At 43.9% G+C, this 18936-nt stretch overlaps 3 protein-coding genes across 3 annotated transcripts; all 3 read left to right on the plus strand.

Annotated features, from left to right (window-relative positions):
• The first annotated feature begins 2502 nt into the window (after positions 1–2502).
• LOC132518398 (protocadherin alpha-9-like) lies at positions 2503–9759 on the plus strand. The gene is made up of 3 exons (XM_060146362.1): positions 2503–2515; positions 3415–5851; positions 9708–9759. The coding sequence occupies exons 1-3, from the start codon at positions 2503–2505 to the stop codon at positions 9757–9759; spliced, it is 2502 nt and encodes an 833-aa protein (XP_060002345.1).
• Positions 9760–10326: 567 nt separating this feature from the next.
• On the plus strand, positions 10327–12747 carry LOC132518399 (protocadherin alpha-10-like). Its single transcript, XM_060146363.1, has one exon. The coding sequence runs from the start codon at positions 10327–10329 to the stop codon at positions 12745–12747; it is 2421 nt and encodes an 806-aa protein (XP_060002346.1).
• A 3131-nt stretch (positions 12748–15878) lies between these two features.
• On the plus strand, positions 15879–18323 carry LOC132518400 (protocadherin alpha-10-like). The gene has a single exon (XM_060146364.1). It carries the CDS (start codon positions 15879–15881, stop codon positions 18321–18323), a length of 2445 nt encoding a protein of 814 aa, XP_060002347.1.
• Positions 18324–18936: the final 613 nt, after the last annotated feature.

An 18936-nucleotide genomic window follows, 5' to 3' on the forward strand; every position in this document is an offset into this window, starting at 1 on the left:
TCAGTGCCTAAATTTTATTTGGCTATTAAAAGCACATTACATGAAAGAAATAATTTTAATCCTTAATTTTAATGGCTGTGTTGTTTTTGTTTTTGTTTTTTTTGCGGTACGCGGGCCTCTCACTGTTGTGGCCTGTCCCATTGCGGAGCACAGGCTCCGCACGCGCAGGCTCAGAGGCCATGGCTCACCGGCCCAGCCGCTCCTCGGGCATGTGGGATCTTCCCAGACCGGGGCACGAACCCGTGTCCCCTGCATCACCCTGCATCCCCCTTCATCGGCAGGCGGACTCTCAACCACTGCGCCACCAGGGAAGCCCCAATGGCTGTATATTTTAAAAATATGTTTATCTTTACTGTACTGTTTGAATCAAATGTGGAGTTTCTCCCTTGTGAAAGTGATGGTACACTTAGATTTTCTATTCTGTCTATGCCTACCTGATTCTTGGATATAACTTTAATTACTCAATTCTCCTAAATGTTTAATTGGTTTTTAAAAATTCCTTAATTAGAAATAAGACACTTAAAAATAAAAGAAACAAGACACTTTCCATCACCTACCATTTATTTGACACCTCTCATCATTTCGATAATTTTAGTTCTGTGTTCCTACAACTCTCTAATTGATATTCAATTTCATTTTAGGGGTGTGCTTATCACAAAGATGGAGTCAAAATCTAATCTGTATTTTAACACTTTGCACTCCTCTATGTTAATGGTTTTATTTGTTTATTTTTAACTTTTTATTTTATATGGGTGTATATAGTTGATTAACAATTTTGTATTAGTTTCAGGTGAATGGTAATGATTTTAGCTATTAAATATTTCCTAAATTGAAAGGTACCAGAGCTCAGTTATTAAATACTGTGGATTCTGGAGCTTCCTGGATTAAAACTCCACCTCTTCCAGTTTTTGTTCATATAGCCTTTGATAAAGCATTTGTTATTTCAATTCCTTGGTTTCACATTCTACACATGATGAATATAAATTCTATTGCATAGAATTTTTGTATAGAATTTTTGTATCAAGTAAGTTAATATTTATAAAGTTGCTTATAAAATGTCTGTCAAATACTATGCATAACAAAATTTAGTTATTATTCAAAAGAGTTCAAGGAGTTAATAACTGGAAAAAGAAAAACTAAAATGTTAGAAAGTCATTATGGCCTTCTATATTACTCTTATTTTATGTAAAAGTTATCTTTTGTGAAGTTATTTTCAGGTTAACCTACAATGTGTCAATATTTTGAATTCTTTGTGATAGAATTAAAAAACTCATCTAAAAGTCAGTTTCACCAGTTTTGGGAAGTCCAATTACCATTGTGGATGTGGAAAACCTTTTGGAATCTAGAAATTTATTTAGATAAAGTCTCCTCAAGGAAAGTTTAAACTATCTTGTGTTGACAGTGATGTCTTTTTTCATACTTATAAGTTGCTTCAGATCATTTAGAGGTCTGAGTAGGTGTTTGAAATCTTTGTTCTTTTCCATTAATGGTGTTTTCCCTTCCTCAAAATTAAGTACACAGTATGTTTTGATGACGATTTAAAAGTTAGTAGTAGTTACTGCCTGTTAACCATGGAAGTAGACCATTTATATAGAAAGTGTTATAGAATAACTTTTAAAATATAGTCATCAGTCTTCATTAATCATTAGTAGGACCCTTAGGGGATTCCAAGACCATGTTAGCATGCCAGGGACCACTGAATTATCAAAACCCAGCCTCTGACATCAAAACGTTTGAGATAAAATAAATATATGGGTCGTACAATGAAAGACAAGATATTATAACAGGCCCAAAAGCAAAGCTGGGGTTGAAAGAAAATCACTCCCTATTTGTCTTTCTGAAGGAACACTTGAAGAGGCATGGTGTTTTCAATGGTTTTTAAAAGAGTAAGTTACCCTGAGAGAATATTGAGAATAATGAATAATTCTGTGAAGGAGAAAATTAAGCAAACTGAAGACACACAAAAGCCTCTATATGACTGGAAACACGGAATAGTCCACTGTGGTTAAAACATATGGTTCACATAGAATAAAGTCAGAAAAAGTAATATGAAAATATCTCTTGATTCTGAGTACTAGACTAAGTAACTTTGAGTAGTAGATTAAAGAATTTGGATTCTTCAGAAGTAAATTGGGAACTATCAAAAGATCTTGAGCAAAAAAATTCAACATCGTGTTTCAGAAGATTGGATGGAAAGACAATCTAGGAAGCTACTGCAATAATGAAGGATAGCAGCAATTAGTTAAAAACGTTTCTTAGGCAGGTAGCTGTAAGAATATGAAAGAAAAGATAGATATACAGGAGCATTAATGGTACGATAAACTGATAATTTTGCCTTTACTCTTGAAAAGCACTAAAATCTAGATGTAATTAATCTACTTGCAGTTTAGAATGAGAGTAGTTCACAAATGAGCTTTCCTTGTTAAATAGATACTAAGAAGGAAAAATCCCAAGCATAACTTTAAAAACAGAAATTGTCCTAAGTACTAAGGATGAACAATAATGAAATTAAAATGTATGTATTATGAAAAGACATAATGTAAACTATATTGGGGATTGTAAAAAGATATTCATAAGTATTAAGGCTTGGAAAAATGCAACTATATAGATATAGGAATGCAACACATTTCTGAAAAGAAATCACATTAATTCTAATAAAAAGAAAAATATAGACTAGTTTCTCCCTACAAAATATATTAAAGCAAATTCTTACTTATATTAAAATATTTTACATATATTCAATTCATAAAATTACTTAAGAAAATACTTCAATTTGTTGCTCAGTTTTCTAGATTTTTTTTTTTTTCAGACATGAGCAAGTTTCTTTTTCATCAGTAGATTTCTGGTCTCCTAGAGACCCTAGGAACAGTGAGTCATCGAATTCTTCTAGGCAGAATCCTAAGTCTACGTATGTGGGAGATCCTGAATTACAGAACAAAAGAATTTTCCAGTTTAAAATCCCTGGTTGTTTAACTAATCATTTTAATTCTCACTTCATTTCTGTGATTATTTTTAAATTGTGTGGAGAGTTTAGTTTCCTCAGGTAACAGAAAGCCACAGTTTTGGTTTATACTAAACATTTAGCTGCACTTATTTCACATGAATGCTTCCAACAAGAGAAATGTCCTTCTCTATTTCATCAACGATTAAGAAAAAATTCAGAGAATGAAACAAAACTTTGCAGGATAATGGCGAAATGTTTATTCATAGAATATGTACTTACTTTTGGGGCCACGTGATGTCACTCTCGGCTGAGAAATTCTCTGATTCAAAGCCATCTTTTAGGCTTTGGAAAGACAGTCCGGTCTTTTATAGTCTCCTAGGGCAGAACAGTGACGAACACAGCAGGATGGGACTGAAGGAATCAGAAGATTTCCCCTAGTTTTGAAAAATTTTTCGCTAACTATAAAAAAGATCAAGTATTTGAAATGTTGTACTCAAGTCGAGGCGACCAAGGGGAGCGGGATCTACTGCTACTGTTTATCATTCTCACAGCCTGGGAGACCGGGAGCAGCCAGGTCCACTACTCAGTCCTGGAGGAGGCCAAACACGGCACCTTCGTGGGCCACATCGCCCAGGACCTAAGGCTGGAGCTGGCGGAGCTTGTGCCCCGCTTGTTCCAGTTGGATTCCAAAGGCCGCGGGGACCTTCTGGAGGTAAATCTGCAGAATGGCATTTTGTTTGTGAATTCTCGGATCGACCGGGAGGAGCTGTGCGGGCGGAGCGCGGAGTGCAGCATCCACCTGGAGGTGATCGTGGACCGGCCGCTGCAGGTGTTCCATGTGGAGGTGGAGGTGAAGGATATTAACGACAATCCTCCTGTGTTCCCCGGAACACAAAGGAATCTGTTTATCGCGGAATCCAGGCCGCTTGACTCTCGGTTTCCACTAGAGGGCGCCTCCGATGCAGATATCGGGGAGAACGCTCTGTTGACTTACAGGCTGAGCTCCAGTGAGTATTTCTCTCTGGACGTACCAACCACCGACCAACAGGTAAAGCCTCTGGGACTTGTATTACGAAAACCTTTAGACAGGGAAGAATCTCCGGAACTTCATTTAGTGCTCACGGCCACTGACAGAGGCAAACCTGAGCTGACTGGCACAGTTCAGTTACTCGTCAAAGTGCTGGACGCCAATGACAACGCCCCAGCTTTCGACAGAACACTCTATGCGGTGAAATTACCAGAAAACGTTCCCAATGCAACGTTCGTAATTAAACTTAACGCCTCAGATTTAGACGAAGGCTTGAATGGGGATATTATTTACTCATTCTCTAGTGACGTTTCTCCAGATATAAAATTTAAGTTCTACATAGACCCCCTAAGTGGGAAGATTATAGCAATAGGACATATAGATTTTGAAGAAAGTAAAGCCTACAAAATTCCAGTAGAGGCGATCGATAAAGGCCTCCCACCCCTGGCTGGTCACTGTACAGTTCTTGTGGAAGTTGTGGACACTAACGACTTTGCTCCAGAGTTGATTATCAAAACGCTCTGGCTCCCTGTCAAAGAGGACGCACAGCTGGGGACAATCATTGCCCTGATCAGCGTTATTGACCGAGACGAAGGTGCAAATGGACAGGTGACCTGTTCTGTGATGCCTCATGTCCCCTTCAAACTGGTGTCCACCTTCAAGAATTACTACTCGCTGGTGCTGGACAGCGATCTGGACCGTGAGAGGGTGGCAAACTATGAAGTGGTGGTGACCGCGCGGGACGCGGGCTCGCCTTCCCTGTGGGCCACAGCCAGCGTGTCCGTGGAGGTGGCCGACGTGAACGACAACGCGCCCGCGTTCGCGCACCCCGAGTACACGGTGCTGGTGAAGGAGAACAACCCGCCCGGCTGCCACATCTTCACGGTGTCCGCTCGGGACGCGGACGCGCAGGAGAACGCGCTGGTGTCCTACTCGCTGGTGGAGCGGCGGGTGGGCGAGCGAGCGCTGTCGAGCTACGTGTCGGTGCACGCGGAGAGCGGCAAGGTGTACGCGCTGCAGCCGCTGGACCACGAGGAGCTGGAGCTGCTGCAGTTCCAGGTGAGCGCGCGCGACGCGGGCGTGCCGCCTCTGGGCAGCAACGTGACGCTGCAGGTGTTCGTGCTGGACGAGAACGACAACGCGCCCGCGCTGCTGCTGCCCAGGCCGGGCGGCGGGGCGGGAGCGCTGAGCCAGCTGGTGGCTCGGTCGGTGGGCGCGGGCCACGTGGTGGCGAAGGTGCGCGCGGTGGACGCGGACTCGGGCTACAACGCGTGGCTGTCGTACGAGCTGCAGCCGGTGGCGGGTGGCGCGCGCAGCCCGTTCCGCGTGGGGCTGTACACGGGCGAGATCAGCACGACGCGCGCCCTGGACGAGGCGGACGCGCCGCGCCATCGCCTGCTGGTGCTGGTGAAGGACCACGGCGAGCCGGCGCTGACGGCCACGGCCACCGTGCTGCTGTCGCTGGAGGACAGCGGCCAGGCGCCCAAGGCCTCTTCGCGGGCGTCGACGGGCGCCGCTGGCGCGGAGGCCGCTCTGGTGGATGTGAACGTGTACCTGATCATCGCCATCTGCGCGGTGTCCAGCCTGTTGGTGCTCACGCTGCTGTTGTACACGGCGCTGCGGTGCTCGGCGCCGTCCAGCGAGGGCGCGTGCGGACCCGGGAAGCCCACGCTGGTGTACTCCAGCGCGGTGGGGAGCTGGTCTTACTCGCAGCAGAGGCGGCAGCGGGTGTGCTCTGGGGAGGGCCCGCCCAAGACCGACCTCATGGCCTTCAGCCCCAGCCTACCTCCGTGTCCTGGATCTGTAGATGGAAGTGGAGACCCACAAGCTTCTTTGGACTCCTCTGGGAAGGTGGGTTGCTCTAATATTTTGTTTTTTATGTATGTATTCATTTAGTCTTGCAAAATATTTTAATTATCCTATAAGATACTTTTAAATAATTTTTATCCAATTTTTTCTAGTTCTGCCAGGATGTTTAATTTTATTTCCGGAAAGTGAACCTTAACTTTGTAACTGACTTTTGCTTCGACTTCTAGTTGAGAATTATTACAAACCATACACTGAACAGACATTTATTAGAGCTGAATCCATTTTATTTAAAACCTGTTGTGGGAGTCATATTGAATTCCTGATTAATTGCTGCCACCGACCTGAAAACTATTAGGTGAAAACAAATTTAGTCATTACACATTAACTGCAACACCACTCTATGAAATGATAATTTATTTCTAAAGTAAGCATGGTTGTTTAGTCTAATTATATTGTTTTTAAACAACCCCATAGCAGATAATATGCAGTCACTCTTACCTTGTCAACCTATAGTTTCCTACCTTTCTGGAGACACGGCGGTCAGCACTAGTTAGTGTCTGTAACTTCAATAAGCAACTTCCAATATACCTAGAAAACAGTTGCTTTACTTTAGGAATTTAATGTTGACAGTAATTGTTTCAAATATAACTCTTATTCCCATTTGTTCAAAATATGTTTCTTTACATTGTCTGACAGTGTAGATCATAAGAAAATGTTGATTGAGAATCTTTTCTACGCATAGAAATTTTTTTGAAATTCATGTTTTATCTGATATTGAAGAAATACTTCCTGAAAGGTACTTTCTTTCCTGAAGAAGACTTTCTCCTTTTATTGAAATTTTCTGTTAGTAATATAATGCTGGGGCATTAAAGATATACCCATATTTCACACTTTGAATTCTCTTGAAATTGTTGTCTGGAACTTGACCAGTTTACATGAGGATTTACTTTTTCTCTCAGTATTCCAAAAGACAGAAATCTGGAGATGAGATTGTGCACCTTTAAAGTCACTACAAGCTAAACTTACATTTCCTGGATTATGGTTTGCAAGTTTCAAATTGGTGGTTCTCCACACTCTATCTTTAGTCCAAGCGTTCATTTTGTTTTTCTAATTTATATATTAAAAACTTCCTTTATTCTTACATTGCATTTTTGTAATGTGTTTTATATTTCTACTCAGGGGTTTTATTTTATTTTTTATCATGTCAGGTATTTTCCAAGGCATTTCTTAATTGAAAATTCAAAAGAGCAAGTCAGAGTGGACTTGAGAATAGAGCCACAATGTAACCGGGCACTTGCAAGTAAAAATCACTTAAATATTTCAGTACTTTGTTTCTCTCCAAACGACACATGTTTGGTTTATGCTACAAAGCAATCTATTTTTTTCCCATTTTATTTCTTGCAAAACTTGAATATTCTCTGAACTCTTGTCATAAAACCTATGTCTGTTGGCACAACTCACCTTAAATCCAGACTTATACCTTCAAATATCTCTGTCCTTGTACTTTTTCAGGTTCCATATGCCACTTGTACTTGGGCCCAGGTATTTGATTATGTTATATGGATTAAGGGATGCTAGAAGTGTCATTTGCTTCCGCCCAAAAAAACTGCCACCGTTCCTCTAGTATCTTAGAACTAGTATTATTCATTAAGTACTTACTACATATTTTATAATTAAACATTTTATTCTTTATTATTGATGGCTGCATTGATATAATTGGTAATATAGTCCCTTATACTAATCTTTATTCTCTCCCAAAATATGGGCTATCATTGTATGCAAATTTTCAGAAGATCAGTGAACATCTTAGTAATGAATTTATCTTTTGGGTCATCAGGAAGCATGAGCACACTGGGATTCAGGAAATTCAGGATTAAAAACAGCTGGGAAGTCCAAAATAGAGAGGTGAGAGCTTGGAAGACACTTCATTGCTCAATTCAAGCCAGAATCATGAGACCAATAATGAAGCTCCCCTATGCCAGTCTGTTAACTGTAGTTTCTAGATAGGGCTAACTAAGTTATGACTCGATCTCAGACACTTTTGAGAGTGAAAGGGGCACTATACAAAAGACCACAGACAAACAGAGCATATTTCAGGCAAACTGGTTTTTATGGTCAGCCTATCCTCAGACCTGACAATGCTAACTGCTTTAGCAATATCTGGGGTCCTTATTGAACATTCTGCTTCCCAGACACCACCTCAAGTTTCTGAAATAAGAGGTATTGGCAAATTTGCATTTTAACAAGCATTCCAGGTGATTCTTATCCAACTGAAGTTTTAGAGGCTATAGCCCTATTGAGTTGCTTGGCAAAGCAAGTTCCTATTATTTGACAGGATATAATTTAACTACACTACTTTTCATTCATTATTGGAGATTTGTATTGGGGTATTTATGTTATTACCTGGTTAAAAATGCTCATTAACAGCAATGGAATTTAGTTTATATCATTGCCTTGTGTTGAGATGATTAATCAATGATAAACTTATTTTTAGACTCCAGATAGTAGCTTACACTGAACATTGCTATTGTGGGTGGATAGATTAACTCATTACATTTTAATTCATGCTGTATAAGAAAAGTAACCCTTAAAATCAGAATATGAATAGACTTTGACCCTAAAATAATTCTAAAGGAGTAGAGAAGTATAAAAACAGAAGTTAGAAGCACACATACATCGATGAATCAAGTGACCCTCATTCCTGTAAATTTTCTTATTTATTCTATAAATGTTCTATTTTTCAGAGTTCAAAATTATTGATTTCTTTAAAAAAATAATTAAAGTAAGAAATTAACCTTTGGATAAGACAAAACCTCCCATCAGTAAGTTTTCCTTTTTTTTTTTTTTTTTTTGCGGTACGCGGGCCTCTCACTGTTGTGGCCTCTCCCGTTGCGGAGCACAGGCTCCGGACGCACAGGCTCAACGGCCATAGCTCACAGGCCCAGCCGCTCCGCGGCATGTGGGATCTTCCCGGACTGGGGCATGAACCTGTGTCCCCTGCATAGGCAGGCGGACTCTCAACCGCTGCGCCACCAGGGAAGCCCAGTTTTCCTTTTTTTTGAAAAAGAGAAACTTCAACTTTTATCAGTAGCATATAGTATAGTATATTGCCTGCACCGCGAGGCATACAGGATCTTAGTTCCCCGACCAGGGATTGAACCCGGACCCCCTTCACTGTAAGCGTGGAGTCTTAACCACTGGACCACCCAGGAAGTCCACCATAGATATATTAATGGAGAATTTCAGTTACTGAATATTTGATTCCAAGAATTTTGAGAGAGAGAAAGTATTTTTTACTGCAGGTGATGAAAAACTTTGACACTTATAAAATTATTAGATAATGCCCAAACTGTATATTTGGGGTATTTGAAAAACATAAATATAACAAAGATGAAATTAGTTGTCTCTGAAATTGGAAATCATAAATTTTTAATTATTTTGAATCAAAATTAAGATTCTTTTTGCCCATGTGAGATGTGTATAAAAAAGTGAAACTTCCCCTGTATAACCAATTTCTCAATAAAAGCACTTTTCTGTCTTCTTAAAGACAGGAACACCACTCAGCCTGTGCAGCAGCAATATGTAAAGGCTTTATAGGGTGATGCCATTCTATAGGTAATCATTTTATCCAAAGAGCCAATTTTGGTCTTGAGCATTATGAAACTAATGTGGCTAAAGTGAGCCCTGAGAACAACTGCCATTTATGAAGCACTCACTCTCCTTGAGGTATTATACTAGGCACTTAATATATCATAGTTCATGCAACTACCATATTATTATTAATATTTTATGAATGTTATGAAAGTGAAAACTGAGACGGAGATAGGTTAAATTATTTTCCCCAAGTCACACACTAGTAAGTTGGAGACTAGGAATCAGAAGAGAGGAATTTCTGATGTTGAAGCCTGTGATCTCTCTACATTCTAGTGATGATTGGCATTTAGAAGTTGCAAATACCTCACAGAGAACTGATGCTTGAGATTAGTGTCTAAATAAGGTTTATTTAATATCAAAATAATGACAAGGAGAAGTGAATTAAGGTTTAGAAGTTGAAGAGACTTAAATTTGTTATCCAACAAAATGCTAGTACACTCAGTATTATACAAATATTAAGCGTGTTTTCAAATTCAGCTAAAGACAATCATGGTTAGGGAAGGAATTACTTCTCTGTGATTTTCCACTTAAGAAAAATGCGGCACTACGTATCGACAATGATTATTATTATATACAAAAGAAACGTAATGTGAGTCTTTGAAAGTCCATAGAGACCCAAATATATGAAAATAGAATGAAAAGATAGGAACAAGAGTTGTTAAACTCATGGAATTGTACTTACACAATAAGCCACCGAGTGTCGCTGTCTTCCACAAAATGGCTTTTCAGAACAAAGGCATGATCCTGTTTCTCAAGGACTAGGAAAGAGCTACATTCGGAGATCTCAGCCATTTCAATAAAATTGGATGCAAGAAATCGAATAGAAAAAATCGGAGCGGTGGGTGTGTTCTGGACGCCGAGTCACTGATTTGTAAAACAGGAGAAAGTTATGATGTTGGTCTACAGACCTATCAGGCAGAGAACCCAGCGCCTGCTTCTCTCGTTTCTGCTCATTGCAGCCTGGGAGACAGGGAGCAGCCAGGTCCATTACTCGCTCCCGGAGGAAGCCAAACACGGCACCTTCGTGGGCCGCATCGCCCAGGACCTGGGGCTGGAGCTGACGGAGCTGGTGCCGCGCCTGTTCCGGGTGGCGTCCAAAGGCCGCGGGGACCTTCTGGAGGTAAATCTGCAGAATGGCATTTTGTTTGTGAATTCTCGGATCGACCGGGAGGAGCTGTGCGGGCGGAGCGCGGAGTGCAGCATCCACCTGGAGGTGATCGTGGACCGGCCGCTGCAGGTGTTCCATGTGGAGGTGGAGGTGAAGGACATTAATGACAACCCGCCGGTCTTCTCTGTCTCAGAACAAAAGCTCTCAATTTACGAATCTCGACCGCTTGACTCTCGATTTCCTCTAGAAGGTGCATCTGATGCGGATATCGGAGAGAACGCAATGCTTACTTACAGACTCAGTCGAAATGACTTTTTCACTCTAGATATTATAAACAAAAAGGACAAAGGCAAATTTCCAGTGCTTGTTCTACGAAAACTGCTGGATCGTGAAGAAAATCCTCAGCTTCAGTTGTTATTAACGGCAACTGATGGAGGCAAACCCGAACTGACGGGATTTGTTACTCTGCTGATCCTGGTGTTAGACGCCAATGATAATGCACCTCTATTTGACCGATCCGTTTATGAAGTTAAGATGTATGAAAATTCAGCGAACCAAACATTAGTCATCTGGCTAAATGCTTCTGATGTGGATGAAGGGATAAATAAGGAAATAATATATTCGTTTAGCTCTTTGGTCCTACCCAGCACAAGAAGGAAATTTCTAATGAATGAAAGCACAGGAGAAATAAGAGTAAACGATGCTATTGACTTTGAGGATAGTAATACTTATGAAATTCATGTAGATGTTACAGATAAAGGAAACCCACCTATGGTTGGTCACTGCACTGTCCTAGTGGAAATCCTGGATGAAAACGATAATTCACCTGAGGTGGTTGTCACTTCTTTGGCTCTTCCGGTGCGAGAGGACGCTCAGGTGGGCACCGTCATCGCCTTAATCAGCGTGTCCGACCGTGACTCTGGCGCCAACGGGCAGGTGACCTGCACATTAACATCTCATGTCCCCTTCAAACTGGTGTCCACCTTCAAGAATTACTATTCGCTAGTGCTGGACAGCGCCCTGGACCGCGAGACCTTGGAGAACTATGAGGTAGTGGTGACCGCGCGGGACGCGGGCTCGCCTTCCCTGTCGGCCACAGCCAGCGTGTCCGTGGAGGTGGCCGACGTGAACGACAACGCGCCCGCGTTCGCGCACCCCGAGTACACGGTGTTCGTGAAGGAGAACAACCCGCCCGGCTGCCACATCTTCACGGTGTCGGCTCGGGACGCGGACGCGCAGGAGAACGCGCTGGTGTCCTACTCGCTGGTGGAGCGGCGGGTGGGCGAGCGAGCGCTGTCGAGCTACGTGTCGGTGCACGCGGAGAGCGGCAAGGTGTACGCGCTGCAGCCGCTGGACCACGAGGAGCTGGAGCTGCTGCAGTTCCAGGTGAGCGCGCGCGACGCGGGCGTGCCGCCTCTGGGCAGCAACGTGACGCTGCAGGTGTTCGTGCTGGACGAGAACGACAACGCGCCCGCGCTGCTGCTGCCCGGGCCGGGCGGCGGGGCGGGCGCGCTGAGCCAGCTGGTGGCTCGGTCGGTGGGCGCGGGCCACGTGGTGGCGAAGGTGCGCGCGGTGGACGCGGACTCGGGCTACAACGCGTGGCTGTCGTACGAGCTGCAGCCGGCGGCGGGTGGCGCGCACAGCCCGTTCCGCGTGGGGCTGTACACGGGCGAGATCAGCACGACGCGCGCCCTGGACGAGGCGGACGCGCCGCGCCATCGCCTGCTGGTGCTGGTGAAGGACCACGGCGAGCCGGCGCTGACGGCCACGGCCACCGTGCTGCTGTCGCTGGAGGACAGCGGCCAGGCGCCCAAGGCCTCTTCGCGGGCGTCGACGGGCGCCGCTGGCGCGGAGGCCGCTCTGGTGGATGTGAACGTGTACCTGATCATCGCCATCTGCGCGGTGTCCAGCCTGTTGGTGCTCACGCTGCTGTTGTACACGGCGCTGCGGTGCTCGGCGCCGCCCAGCGAGGGCGCGTGCGGGCCCGGGAAGCCCACGCTGGTGTACTCCAGCGCTGTGGGGAGCTGGTCTTACTCGCAGCAGAGGCGGCAGCGGGTGTGCTCTGGGGAGGGGCCGCCCAAGGCAGATCTCATGGCCTTCAGCCCCAGTCTTACGCCGTGTCCACTACCAGACGTAGAAGGGGAAGAACAGTCTACTGGAGGCAACCACTCTAGCAAGGTGGGTTATTGCTTTTCAATTTTATAGTTTGCTTCGTGAATATTTTATTTCACCGCTTTCCCCCTCAAATATGTATCTTGGAATACCTTCATTCTTTGTCTAAATATCATGTATTTATATAATTCCTCAAATATTCCTTAGTAATTCCTTTTGTAATATAGTTTATTCTAAAACTTCACTTTATATTCTATATACAGTACCTTGTGCATCAACTTTTGCTGAATACTTCAATTTTTAATATATGCCATTTTTCTGAATTCATTTATATTTTCCAATATAAATATTTGATGTCGGTTGAAGGTTTTTATTTTTTTCATAAACTATTTTTTATTTTACAAATATTTGTCAGATTAGTACTTTATAATTTTATTTAATTTTTAAATCTAAAAATTGAAATAACCTTGCTACAGTAACAAAAACCTGCTACGATCAATTTCCTTCACGATGAAAATGTGGTTTTTGCTCCCTAAGTACAGAATGTGTAGTGCAACATAACATAATGCATACTGTAACTTCAGTGTTTACACTTCGTTCGTTTTTTTTTTTGGTGGTACGCGGGCCTCTCACTGTTGTGGCCCCTCCCGTTGCGGAGCACAGGCTCCGGACGCGCAGGCTCAGCGGCCATGGCTCACGGGCCCAGCCGCTCCGCGGCGTGTGGGATCCTCCCAGACCGGGGCACGAACCCGTGTTCCCTGTATTGGCAGGCGGACTCTCAAACAATGCGCCACCAGGGAAGCCCTACACTTTATTCTTAATAGTAGATTATGTAGACTGGAAGATTACCATTTTAAAAAGTCCTAATCTACGGAATTAAATTAAGTGTTTTGAATTTTAAATGTTTTTTTGAATTTTTATTTTAGTTTTTTACTTTTCTTTTTTTTTTTTTACTGAGTTTAGTCGGATAATGTCTGCCACTTGGCTCTGTTATTAACATACATATTTTTAAAAACCTTTGTAGACAGTTTAATTCAATTCAGAATGACTGAAATTTTAGGATGAAACCATAAATTTTCCCAAATCAAGGATTGCTTTTAACATTCTTGACAAAAAAAGGAGTTAGCCCATTTCTTTTAAAACTTCTTATTTTTATAAACATATTTAACACGCTCTTTATTAGATGGCATTAAAATGAGACTAATCATGAATATTCCTTTGCTCTTGGCAGCATAGTATTTGTGATACCTTGTTTCAAGGTGAGAGGGACTTCCCTAGTGGTCCAGTGGTTAAAACTCTGCGCTTCCACTGTAGGGGGTGAGGAGTTCGATCCCAGATTGGGGAACTAAGATCCCACATGCTGCGTGGTGGGGGGGGGGAAAGAGTAATGAACCCATAGGTTTATTGGTATACTGTAGTAATTAGCTATATGATAGCCTTGGAACGTAGGAGATTTAAAAACTATCTCTCATATGTACTTAATTAGTGAAGGAATTCTTTTTTTTTTTTTTTTTTTTTTTGCCCCGGACGCGCAGGCTCAGCGGTCATGGTTTGCGGGCCCAACCTCTCCGCAGCATGTGGGATCTTCCCGGACTGGGGCACGAACCCGAGTCCCCTGCATTGGCAGGCAGATTCTCAACCACTGTGCCACCAGGGAAGCCCTGAAGGGATTCTTAAAAGCAAAAATAGAATGGACCTACAGCATGGAGTCATTCCTAAAGGGAATGAAGTATTTCAATCAGCAAACATGAGGAGGTTTATTTCCTAGTCATGTCTTTTTCTCAAATTTAGCCACCCCCATGTGCTAAAACTTTTCCTTCTCTTCTTTAGGTAAATATGTTGGTCTTGAACTTATGGCTTCCACAATTAATAAAAGAACTAGCTGTAGTTAGAACTGTAAATCTTTGGCATAGATTTAATTATTGAATCACTATTTTAAAATGTGTTTAAAATAAAGACTGTAGCTATTACATAAAATCTAAGATTTCCTTGGGTAAACATTTATAATTTTTTTTAGTAGGGAAATTCAGGATTAAAGTATTTTTCTAAGACAACACTGATAAACTTTATTGCAATCAATAATTATGCAAATTTCAGCATTTAAAAAAATTTGAGTAAAACAAGAAAATAAAATTGAGTGATTAAATAAGATTTAGAATACTCTTGATACCCTAATCTCCTTAAACCCATTCTGGAATAGAACGGGTATAAACAAAGTGACAAATATAACTTGAATTCCTCATCAGTGGGTTTTTTTTGTGTGGGGGGTAGAAAGAGATTACTTTTACAAATAGCAATGAATATAATGCAAATTTACACTGTCCTTCGGGTTGGAAACTACAGCATTCACCCTGAGCACATACAGTAATTGAAAAAAAAACTTTTAAATGAGACAAAGGTAAATATGTTTTGTATTTCCAGGAGTCAGTACTTGGTAAATTCATTAACATCGAAGCAAATATGTTTTTTGGACAAACTGATAAGTAGCTTGCATATGAGCATGGGTTTGAAACACCCTCAAGTTGAGATGGTAACTTAGAGAACTGGTATTTTGAGTTATCCTCTACACAATTGGACTAAATGTTTAGAATAATTTACATAGTATAAATATTAAGCAATAGAACATTATAGAGTGTTAGCAATGGAGTAAACTTAATAAGGAGCCAATCAAAAATGATCTATTTCTAAAAGTCTAAAAAACTGTATTGCTAATAACCTACATATATGGATTTTTTTCATGTTCATATACATAACATAGCGATCTAATACGTTCTCTTAGATACCCATATCCAAGATAAAACTCTTCTTGGAATTCTAATTTGTAAAACCGAACCACCTTTAAAGAGCTAGTGGTCACACACAAAGAATATATAATGAAAGAATTAAAATTACACACACACACAATGGACCAATATGAAGGAATCACGAAAGAAGCAATATAAGTGAAAGAAAGTACAAACGATAAACACACTTCCACTTTAAGCCACAGGATGTCGTTGTTCTCCAAGGAGAGGATTGTTTTAACCGGAAAAAAAATAAATAAATAACGATTATTCTCGCACCAGAAAGGCTCGCCACTGTTCCGGTGCTTTATAGACTATAAACACATCCATATTGTTAAGATCAGCTGGGATATCAGGAACAAAGACTCAGAAGGAAGGTCTCAAAAGGACTACATGTTTCTACTCATGAAGTGTTTATTTACTAACCAGAAGCGAGTCACGATGTTAACTTCAGGACCAGAGAGGCAGGGAGCCTGGCTCCTGCTTCACTCGCTTCTGCTCCTCGCAGCCTGGGAGACAGGGAGCAGCCCGGTCCATTATTCGGTCCCCGAGGAAGCCAAACACGGCAGCTTCGTGGGCCGCATCGCCCAGGACCTGGGGCTGGAGCTGGTGGAGCTGGTGCCGCGTCTGTTCCGGGTGGCATCCAAAGGCCGCGGGGACCTTCTGGAGGTAAACCTGCAGAATGGCATTTTGTTTGTGAATTCTCGGATCGACCGGGAGGAGATGTGCGGGCGGAGTGCGGAGTGCAGCATCCACCTGGAGGTGATCGTCGACCGGCCGCTGCAGGTGTTCCATGTGGAGGTGGAAATAAAGGATATTAACGACAATCCGCCTGTATTCCCAGCGACACACAAAAATCTCTTTATTTCCGAAACTAGGCCTCTTGACTCTCATTTTTCACTAGAGGGCGCCTCCGATGCAGATATCGGGGCCAACGCTCTGCTGACTTACAGACTGAGCCCCAATGAGTATTTCTCTCTGGAAGTACCGACCAACGACGAGCAGGTAACACCGCTCGAACTAGTACTAAAAAAACCTTTAGACAGGGAAGTCACTTCAGAGCTTCTCTTGGTGCTCAAAGCAACGGATGGGGGCAAACCTGAGCTGACAGGCACTGTAGAGTTAAACATCACAGTGCTGGATGTAAATGACAACGCCCCAGTGTTTGACAAAGCAGTATATCGTATAAAATTACTGGAAAATGCAAGAAACGGTACACTGGTTATTAGACTTAACGCCTCGGATTTGGACGAGGGTTCAAACGGCCACATTCTTTATTCCTTTGCAACTGATGTCTCCTCTAATACAGAAGCCTCTTTTCGCATAGATGCAAACAGTGGAGAAATAAAAGTGAATGGAAAAATAGATTTTGAAGAAATTAAATTATGGAAACTTCAAATAGAAGCAGTTGACAAAGGAAACCCCCCAATGTTTGGTCACTGCACAATCTTGATAGAAGTCTTGGACATCAACGATAATGCCCCAGAGTTGCTAGTGACGTCACTGTTGCTTTCTATTCCAGAGGATGCTCCACCGGGGACTGTCATCGCTCTAATCAGTGTAACCGACCATGACGCCGGTGGCAATGCGCGGGTGACCTGCTCACTAACACCCCAAGTCCCCTTCAAACTGGTGTCCACCTTCAAGAATTACTATTCGCTAGTGCTGGACAGCGCCCTGGACCGAGAGAAAGTGTCGGAATATGCTCTAGTACTGATCGCGAGGGACGGGGGCTCGCCTTCTCTGTCGACCATGGCCAGCGTGTCCGCGGAGGTGGCCGACGTGAACGACAACGCGCCTGCGTTCGCGCAGCCCGAGTACACGGTGTTCGTGAAGGAGAACAACCCGCCCGGCTGCCACATCTTCACGGTGTCGGCGCGGGACGCGGACGCGCTGGAGAACGCGCTGGTGTCCTACTCGCTGGTGGAGCGGCGGGTGGGCGAGCGAGCGCTGTCGAGCTACGTGTCGGTGCACGCGGAGAGCGGCAAGGTGTACGCGCTGCAGCCGCTGGACCACGAGGAGCTGGAGCTGCTGCAGTTCCAGGTGAGCGCGCACGACGCGGGCGTGCCGCCTCTGGGCAGCAACGTGACGCTGCAGGTGTTCGTGCTGGACGAGAACGACAACGCGCCCGCGCTGCTGCTGCCCGGGCCGGGCGGCGGGGCGGGCGCGCTGAGCCAGCTGGTGGCGCGGTCGGTGGGCGCGGGCCACGTGGTGGCGAAGGTGCGCGCGGTGGACGCGGACTCGGGCTACAACGCGTGGCTGTCGTACGAGCTGCAGCCGGCGGTGGGTGGCGCGCACAGCCCGTTCCGCGTGGGGCTGTACACGGGCGAGATCAGCACGACGCGCGCCCTGGACGAGGCGGACGCGCCACGCCAGCGCCTGCTGGTGCTGGTGAAGGACCACGGCGAGCCGGCGCTGACGGCCACGGCCACCGTGCTGCTGTCGCTGGAGGACAGCGGCCAGGCGCCCAAGGCCTCTACGCGGGCGTCGACGGGCGCCGCTCGCGCGGAGGCCGCTCTGGTGGATGTGAACGTGTACCTGATCATCGCCATCTGCGCGGTGTCCAGCCTGTTTGTGCTCACACTGCTGCTGTACACGGCGCTGCGGTGCTCGGCGCCGCCCAGCGAGGGCGCGTGCGGGCCCGGGAAGCCCACGCTGGTGTACTCCAGCGCGGTGGGGAGCTGGTCTTACTCGCAGAAGAGGCGGCAGCGGGTGTGCTCTGGGGAGGGGCCGCCCAAGGCAGATCTCATGGCCTTCAGCCCTAGTGTCCCTCCAGGTTCGAGTTCTGGAGATATTGGAGACCAACAGGAATTTTGCGAGAATGTAAGTACAGTAATTCTGAGATGTATCATGCCTCTTAATGTCAATCACATAGTAGTTCACTAACAAATTACTGTTAAGTCCATTGCTTCAGTTATTTGTTGTCTTTTTCTTGCGATGGTTTTTTCTAAAGCACAATGGAAGTACAGCCATTTTTATTACTTTTCACCACAGTCTTCTTGAATATACGGGGAATATTATTTAGTTGGAGAAATAATAATAATAGTAAAAATGAAATAGACTGCTAAAGCTTCCTGTAAATGAGCAAGGCTAAGTCAGCCAGGAAGGAGACAAGGATCACTGATGGGAAATGGAGGATGTGGGTGAGGCTTAAATCTTCTACTTCTCAATTTTGCAGCAAGTTTATTCTTCCTATTCATTTTCTTATTCTATTTGGTGTCCTCTACGCATTATGTTTATGCATTCAAAATTACCCTAACAATTCATAATTTGGTTTTTTGGGGTTTATACATGTGTACATTCTTACCTTCCTATAATCTATAAGCTTGTGTATTACTGACGAGCATGGGCTGTTAAGGTGGCCTCATTTTATAAATGATTTTGTTTCTTTATAATCAATGACATGCTTCTTTGAGAAAGTAGGTAGAATTTTAGCCTTTCCTTTGGGGATGATTTTACTTTTTTTGTCTTTAATCCCCTCATAATTTAAACTTATTTT

The sequence above is a fragment of the Lagenorhynchus albirostris genome, chromosome 3 (genome assembly GCF_949774975.1).
Source record: "Lagenorhynchus albirostris chromosome 3, mLagAlb1.1, whole genome shotgun sequence".
In the NCBI taxonomy this organism is placed as follows: domain Eukaryota; kingdom Metazoa; phylum Chordata; class Mammalia; order Artiodactyla; family Delphinidae; genus Lagenorhynchus; species Lagenorhynchus albirostris.